This window comes from Elephantulus edwardii, unplaced genomic scaffold (genome assembly GCF_000299155.1).
Source record: "Elephantulus edwardii isolate Elephantulus edwardi_28Jun2011 unplaced genomic scaffold, EleEdw1.0 scaffold00225, whole genome shotgun sequence".
NCBI lineage: Eukaryota > Metazoa > Chordata > Mammalia > Macroscelidea > Macroscelididae > Elephantulus > Elephantulus edwardii.
This window is the reverse complement of record NW_006399975.1, coordinates 2,629,139-2,638,039: the sequence shown is the minus strand read 5'-3', so window position 1 is coordinate 2,638,039 and position 8,901 is coordinate 2,629,139. Positions and strand designations below refer to the sequence as shown.

At 36.8% G+C, this 8,901-nt stretch overlaps 1 protein-coding gene across 1 annotated transcript in view; it reads left to right on the top strand.

The window, feature by feature from the left end:
- The window catches only part of WDR72 (WD repeat domain 72), a 271,665-nt gene that overhangs the window by 38,573 nt on the left and 224,191 nt on the right, over positions 1-8,901 (top strand). Inside the window, exon 12 of the mRNA XM_006898252.1 lies at positions 3,967-4,162. Within this exon, the coding sequence (XP_006898314.1) occupies positions 3,967-4,162 (196 nt within the window). The remainder of the gene's footprint in view (positions 1-3,966; positions 4,163-8,901) is intronic.

The window sequence follows — 8,901 nt, the reverse complement described above, 5'->3', positions numbered from 1 at the left end:
AGAACTAAAGACACTAATTTTCTTAATTTTTACATTCAGTTTAGTTATAATTTATATTATGCAATTAATTTACTACCAAACAAGAGATTTGGTCAATTCTTGGCTTTACAGAAGATGTTTAATTATTTATCTTTAAGAGCTTAGGATTTTCTTCCTTCTACCTACCTATGACTGGACTGTACCTTAACTTTTAATGAAATGATCTTTTGTTTTTACTGTAAGAGTAATATATACTTTGTGTAAAATCAATTCCAAAAGTACTACATTGATAAATTAGAAATTAACTTTTGTCTTTACCTTTTCCACTTCTAATAATGTTGAAAAATGCTTGCACTTTCTTACCTTAAATGATTTTGTATTTGCTCATTAATTTATTCAGGAAATAGTGCGCATTAATACATTATGACCAAAGACCTCCAACAAAGTGGATTGACACAGTGGCTGCAGTACAGGACTTAAGCACAGTGGGGATTGCGAGAGTGCTGCAGTGGTGGTCAGGTTTTCCTTGTTGAGTCCAGGGACTCAAGAGCACCTAAAACCAGACTTCTTGTACTGGGGAAAAATAAAATTGGTTTAGGTGTAACTTTCCATGAGATGTCAAATTCAGATCCAGGTAGAGCTGATAACTTTGATAAAATAATATGAATGCCCAACTCTTGAGTTTCTTTTGTAAGAAAGGTATATTTAATAAAATGAATTTATAAGTGCTAATTGACTTCCAAACTTCATCATAATAATATTATGAAAGGTTGGCTCTAAAGAACACTCTGGAAAATTCAAACCATGCAGTATTCTTTAAACAAAATCTTGGACAAAGTGCAGCTGGAGTGCTCTTTGGATGAAAGAATGATGAAGCTATGCCTCACATATTTTGGGCATGTTGCTAGGAGGGGCTGTTCCTTGGAGATGGACATGATGCTGGGAAGGGTAGAGAATTGGTGAAGGAGATGAAGACCCTCAACCAGGTGGATTGAAATGGTGACTGCCACATTGGACTCTTGTGTGTCAGGAAGTGTGAAGGTGGCACATGATAGAACTGGGCTGAGATTTTTGTTCATAGGGTTGCTCTGAGTCATACTTGAAGGCATCTAACAACAACAACAACAAAAATGGGGGGGGGAATGAAGTTATTTTTAAAATTTTTTTTCTGTTTTTTTTAAATTTTTTTAATTTAGTTTGTTTATTTTTCATTTCAATGAACATCTACAGAGATTTTGGAATTCCATTCATTCATTGTTGCACCCTTCTCCCCGCACAAACCCCTCCCCCCCCCTTTGCTCCTCTCCTTGAAAAGCAAAAGAAAAACTCCCTCATTGGTATTTTTAAAATTTTAAAAAACCAAACTCAAATGAGATTATTTAGGATCTTTCAATTCCTCTAACAAGGATGGTGACGTTTAGTCTAACATACCGTGATGTTAATATGGAATGTTTTCAGGAGATGCCAGTCTGTGGAAAAAGACATTATACTGCGAAAGATGGAGGGTGAAAGACAAGAAAACCCTCAGCAAGATGGATTGACACAGTGACTGTAAGAATGAGTTCAAGCGTGTGGAAAGGAGTGTGAGGACGGTGCAGGGCAGCACAAGATTCAGATCTGCTATTTATAGTGTTGTTGTGCGTCACAGTCAACTTGACGACATCTAACAATGAACTCTTTTTTTAAGTCACTTTTGTCTCCAAGCTCCAGAACAATAGTTTCAGACAGTTTAGCTTCTGGCCTCGATTAGTCACTACTAGGCACACTTTCTACTCTCATTCCTACCTGCCACCCCCTTCTTGCTTCTGTCTCACCCATAGATAGTTTAACTATAAAGATTAGAACCCATTTAAACTAAGTCAGAGAAAAAGGAAGTTAATGAAGAAGTCTAAGAGACATCCAAAACCTAGCACTGCAGCAGGGGCCCCTAGAGAATATGAACGATAAATTCTAAAACTCAAGTTATTCTTAGATTCCACTTCTACCTCTCTTCCAAAATGTCTGCTCCTCTTTGATACATTCTCTTGCTAAAGGTCAGAGGGAATACTTGATTTATCATAGTCACAGCTTTATTGGGTGTGTCTTTTAAATTCTGTAGGGCCCAAGGGCCGCAGGAGCCAAATTTATTAATATTAGCATTCACATTCTTTAAGTGGTACAGCAGTTTGTCTATCTGCTGTACTGAATAACTTGGAGTTGCTGTGATGCTGAACACTGTGCCATTGTTGTGTCCAATACAATAATGGTTACCCATCATGCACAGTGTTTGGAGGAGCTTCCAGATTGATTCAGATTGGAAGCAAGAGTGGCATTCACTTCCTAAACCAGATGCCTCTGGAAACTCTATAAACTCTATCACCATAAAGAAATGATGTTAATTATAGAACAGAGTTCAAGTCTTTTGTGCATAAGGTCACTATGAGTCCTGTTTGACCTGATAACACTTAACTACTACTAAGTGAGATTAGTGTTGTTATATTTTGAAGGAACATTCTTCTACTTTGTACATTTCTCTTTGATGTACTGTGGTAATCTAGGTTTGCTGTGATGCTGAACCTTGTGCCATTGGGGTGTGAAATGCCATAATGGTTTCCCAATGTGGAAAGTGTTTAGTTGATCTTCCATTTGTAAAACAGGTATGGAAGCAGAAGTACCATCTACTTCCTAAAGAATGTGTCTGTAGAAACTCTATGAACTTGGAGAAATGATGGTAGTTATAGAAAGGCACGAGGCTTTTTGGTCAAGGAGTCACTAGTTGTGCTCTACTCAATGTCAACAACAGCAACAATACATTTTCAAATTCCTATAAAATAGAGCCTAATTGTTTTATTTAGATTGCTAGTGTGTGGCCATAGTGTGTACATGCAGATTTGTGTTCACATACATAAGGTTTCAGAAACACATTGGATGCACTTTCTAGAAGCCTTGGGCTGAGTAAGTGCTTTAAGAGGAAGTATGGCCGACAAAGCAATGGTAGCTGAGCCATTTTATAATTCTTGACTCCAAAAATACCCCATCTATTAGTCTGTGATGTTTTTCAACTTCTTTACAGTCTTTTTAAAAAGAGTTAAGAAAGAAAGCAGGTTTCCTAATTGCCTCATTCCTAGAAGCTAGTGAAGGGCATTGGTAGAGTGTATCTGAGGGAGCCTCAACTGAAGCTTAAAGTAACAGATGAAGTTGTAGAGCCTTAGGGAAAGTAGGAATACCAACAAGACAGAGTAAAAGAGATACTACCGCAGCCATGGACTGATTAACAGATGTCCTCGTGGTGGACCAAAGAGTCATCCTGAGAAATTCCCTTAATTACTGCAGGATCCTTCACAGAGGGTCATTGTCCTACACCGTTATTCAAGGTAACTACATGCTGACTATTTTGAAAGTTATCTTAAGGATCTTCCTGCTATGTGCCTATTTTTGGTCCTTGTGTCTTTGAGGCTGTATATTCACTTGGAAGTATCTAATGCGTCCCTCTTTTAGATTGTGTCTACATGGAGTTTCCTGTTTGAAAAGAATCTGTATAGTTCTGGGAACAGCACCAAATCACATTTTAAGGTTCTAAGTGGAAAACATCAGCTCATGATACCCTTGAGCCTAAGCTTGTGTCTACAAATAGCATAATTGTTGTGGCAACAAATTAGTTCTGGGGTTTATTTTATTCTGCATTATTTCTGACATCTGCCACAATACCTGATTTTGCTGATGGTCAAGTCCATAATTTATCTTATAAGTGGATGTAGCCTTGGATTCTATGTTTACTGTTGTCTCTTGACCTTCCCGATAGGCGGTTTTAAGTTACTCAGTGTTAAAAGTTCCTCTGTAGAAGGCAATGTGGAGACATACTGTCTAAAGCAGAGGTTGTTTTGATGGGGATTTGAAGAGAAATATTTGATGTTAGTAGGAGGAAAATTCAGATTTAATTATGAAGAAGCATTTAACTCTATTCCTACACAGGAATGTTTATTTTTCTGTTTTGTTTTTGTCCCACAGCTAAGAGGGGATCAGATAATTTGCTGTGTGTGCAGCGAGCGTTCAGTGGCCCTCCTCCACCTTGAGGAGAAGAGTTGTCTCCTACGTGCCCGGAAGCACCTTTTCCCTGTGAGGATGATAAAATGGCATCCTGTGGAGAATTTTTTAATTGTTGGATGTGCAGATGACTCTGTTTACATTTGGGAAATTGAAACAGGTACATTGAAATTTTACTTCCTTTCATCCATTGTATAACATAACATCAAAGTTGTTGGAGAGTTCCAGAGAAGACCTAGTGCCTGTTCTATTTACTTTAATCTTTAGTCGGGCTCCATTTACTATCCTCAGTTGAAGAGCTGTGCGGAAAATAAAAAGCACAGTGACATAAGTCAGATCCTGACCAACTGATTAGCTGACGGGGCAGTGCACAGGAATGAGCCGGATATTTCTAGAAGCTATAAATAAAAACATACCTTATCTACTTTAATTATTAACAAGAGAGAAATTTAGTGTCCTACCAGTCTCAAATTATCATTAAATTCTGCCTTCTTCAGCATACTCACCATCTCAGCAACATGTTGAGCTAATTGATGATCAGTAATAATGGAATATAATTAATTACAGAACTCCAAAAAGTTGAGTCAGCGAAACTAAAAACTGAGTGGCTCAGTTGAAATCTTGCTATCATAGGGTAGAGGATGGTATGATTTGAACCTTAAAACTTCAGCAGATACGAGGAGTGTATCAAATATGGCGAGGTAATTAATGGATGTGAGTCGGGGAGTTCACCTGAGAGTACAGACCAGTGGAACTGTTGCATGGTTTTTTATTGATTCTCAGTAGTGGTTTTATGTTAAGTGTTATTGACAGATTGGATAGTTTATAATATTATGGTTAAGAGTTATATGTCACCAAAATAATTGCTGTTTTCTTTACATTTGACCTTTTTTAGTGTTAATGTTGATGGCTAATATACTTGAATATAGAAAACAAAACTGGTTCAAAGACATATTACAATCACAAAATGCAACATAATTTTGCCATACATTTGTATTTTGCTTTGTAGCTTTTGACAGCTCTGGTAGCTTAGTGGTAAAAAGCTGTACTGCCAACCCAAAGGCATGTGGTCTGAATCCACCAGCTGCTCTGCAAGAGAGAGCAATCTCTGCAGTCTCCTCCCAGGTGATTTACAGCCTCTGAAAACTGCTGGAGGATCCCCATCAATTGGTTCTGGGTCAACATGTAACACCAACAACATTACAGTGTTTGTCACAATTTTATGATTATTTTCCTCATTAGAGTCTCACGTCTGGAGTAGGTAGGTAGGGAAGGTATTTATCCTTCACTTACTTTTTCTCTTTGCATATCGTTTGGATTTATTTTATGTGATGAAATTTATACCTGTTTCTGGTATAATTTATTTTAGAATAAAAATTCTTATTCATTATAATCATTTCCTATTGCTACCATTACAAGTTACAAATTAAATGGCCTAAAACAACACACACATATTATCTCACAATTCTTTAGATCAGAAGTCTGATAACACTTGTCAATTTCTTTCCCCAAGTTTCACAAATACGAAATTAAGATGTCTGTAAGATTTGTGTTCCTTTCTGGCAATTCTAGATGAGAACCTGCTTGCTGAGACATCTAGGTTTTCACTTGAATTTATTGGTATGAATTTGTAGAACTGAGGTCCTTTTTTCTTTTGGTAGAGAAGTTTCTATTTTCTTGGATCACTGTTGGCTTATAGAGGTTGTTTGTTGTTGTTGATTAACAACAAGTTGAGCATGACTCATAGAGACTCCATGAACAAAAGACCTGAAAGCTATTCTAGAACTATTGTCGTTTCTCGAAGTTCAGTTTCCAGAGGCATGTTGTTTAAGAAGTGGATGCCACTTGTATTCTCTAGATAATGGACCCGTTCCTCCATCTTCAACGTCCTCAATGAGAAAAATTTCAATGAAAACCTTCTCATACTTTAAATCTCCTTTACCCATCCTTTTTTACCATATCTTTCTTGTTGAGTCTTCCAATTTTAAGTCACCATGTAATTATAAACGGTGCCATTTTAGTATGCTGCACTACTAACACGAAGGCCAGAACAAGATTTGAACCACTAACTGTTCCTCAGTAGAAAGATGGGCAATCACTCCCAGATAATTTACAGCCTCAGACACTCAATGGAGCGTCAGCTATCTCATTTTCCATTTTGTTAGTGAAACACCTTCAGCTCTAATTTATTAATTTTTATAAAAACATTTATATAAAATGATTTATTATAAAAAGAATGAACATCATCTTGGGAGTTTGCAAACTCTAATCCACAGGGTAAATCTCAATGTATGCCTTTATTTTGTTGATAAAGTTGTTTAACATTGTACAGTTGCTTATGAGCACCATTGTTTTCTGTACAATTTACACAAAACTAAAATGAGCTTTAGAATTCTGAAACAATCACCCTGAGTGGTAGTGGTATAGTGTACTGGCTGAAAGAGTAGACTGTAAACCGGGACTTGCCTCCAGGGTGTACCAGCAAGCTTGGGCAGGTTATATAGCCTCTCTACTGTTTTCATCTGTAAAATGGGTGTAGTAATCCCATTATGTCAGCATTAAAAGAATGAATACTTACTATGCTCGTAAATAGTAACTCAGTACAATTTAATGTTATACTATTATTGCCATTATTATTCAAGGACTGCATTAACATCTTCACTTCTGTGAAGACAGACTCTGTAGAACACATGTTCATATAAAATATGTGCAATTGCAAATATACCACTTTTGCATGCTTGGTAATCTAACATAATTTTCCTAAAAGATAGGATTCAGAAGGAATAATTGAAACCCAAGTGTAGATTCAATTGCACCATGAGGTATCATCTTTCAAATCATGCATCTTTTTTTTATGTGCATTTTGAAGAGATGAGAATGAAAGGAAGACAAACCAATAGTACTTCTTTTTAATGTTTTTTTTTTTACTTCTCAGATTAATAATCTAGTGTTATAGAATATTTATAAAATTCAGAGAAGCATTGCAGGGGGGGAATGTAACCCTATCCTGCCACCTAGAGACACCTGCTATTAAGAATTTGATCTATTTTCTGTCAGACATCAGTACATGTCAATAAATAAGTGTCTATATTATATTTCTGTTGTGGTCCTGGCAGGAAACTGAATTCAACCCAAATGGGTCAAATGAAGAGACTTTAACAAAAGATGTAGAAGTAAAGAGGTGGTAGAGATTAGAGAACAGAGAGGGGATTAGTGGTGAGACTTCCAGAACCTACTCACTAGCCACATTAGGGACATCTCTTGGGCAGAGGGATGAAGAGGAAAAGTTAACATTACTGGAGCCCAGTGCAAGACGGAGCTGAGGAAGAATAGACAGATTTGATGATGTGGAAGGGAAATACTCTTCTTGGAGACAAGAGGCTAATGTATGGAGAGAGTTGGAAGAGCTCTGTTCCTGAGCTATTTTCACTGGTTTAATTCCAACTGCAAGATGAAGGGCAAGAGGGCAGCTTTAGATGTCATTCTCTTTGAAGAGAACATTCGGAAGTCTGGATAAAAGATGGAATGGGTTGGTAAATTGACAGTGATCTATAGAGTAGCCATTAGAGGGTCTTAATTTAATTGAAGATCTTTTCCAGTTGACCGTATAGATTCCCATACAAAGTTTACTATAGAATTCTTGAGTCAAGAAATAGGCATATGTTTGCTAGCAAGTTAACCTGTAGAATATTTGTTCCAAATGAGGCTGTTTATCTATCCTAATAGTTAATAAACAACTTCAAATGAACATAAGTTGGTGGTTAAGATTGGTGATAATATTACTATTATATCAATGCCTATACATGTATCTCTTTATTATTTCAAAACCTCACCTTACTGGCTCCTTGGAGCTCTGGAACACTCTATTAAGTTGTCCAAGGGCCCAGCATCTCTCATTATATTTGCTTGCCTACATACACTTACATTGTTCCTTTTGAATCTTCTCTGATATCAGCTTAAGCTTTAAAACTCTGTGATGTGAAATGTGCTTAAAATTTAATAAATTAGGTAACTTTCTTCTTTCCCAATCAGATTTCAGCTAGCTAAGATGCTTTCACCAAACGTGCTTTTGGTTTCATCCTTTTTCTATAATGATCAAAGAATCTGGCATTATATTTTAATTTTCATCAACTTTGATGAAAAAAAATATTAGCTTTGAATATACCAATTAGGCTGAACTGAGAGGTCTTGAGCCTAGGAGATATGCCAGTATGACAATATATTTGGTCTTTGAAAGAATGAAAACTAGAATGAACTTGCAAATTAATGAATCAACCCAAATCGGCGTGGGCTTCAGTAGATAGAGTGCCATTGAGTTCACTTGAACATGAACCAGTCATGACTCTTAGATTGTGGTTTCCCAACTGGGGGCTTACTTTCTCCTTGAAGCCCATCATAATGTTTTCTGGAGTTCATGAAGCATACCTCATCTCTTCAGGTGTGGTGCTTTCCATTTTCTACACCTTTTCATAGGCCTCTTTCCTTTAGCTTTGCTTCTGGATCTTATTCCCATAAGGTTAAATTAAGTTTCATGTGTGAACAAACCTCAAATTTTGCTTCATTCTTTCTGCCCACTCTCCAGTACTCTATGTCCTATACATACTATGAGGTCATGTAACATGAGAACATCTCCAGATTTCCTAGAGAGAAAATAGGAGTTGTTAATAGGACAAGAGCTTGGGCAGAAAAAATGTAGAAAGAGTTGGTAGACTAAGGGGCTTGAAGTGAATAGAAATTAATTTCCCAACAATGTCCAAAGTCGGCTTTGGTGAGATGTTGACAACAGAGAGTGCAGAGTGAGTCCCTATATCACCCCAAGAGATGAAAAGGCTGTGAGGCCTTTACAAGCTTTTAAAATGGCTTCATTATTATTAGCTTTGTTCACACTTTTTTTTTTTT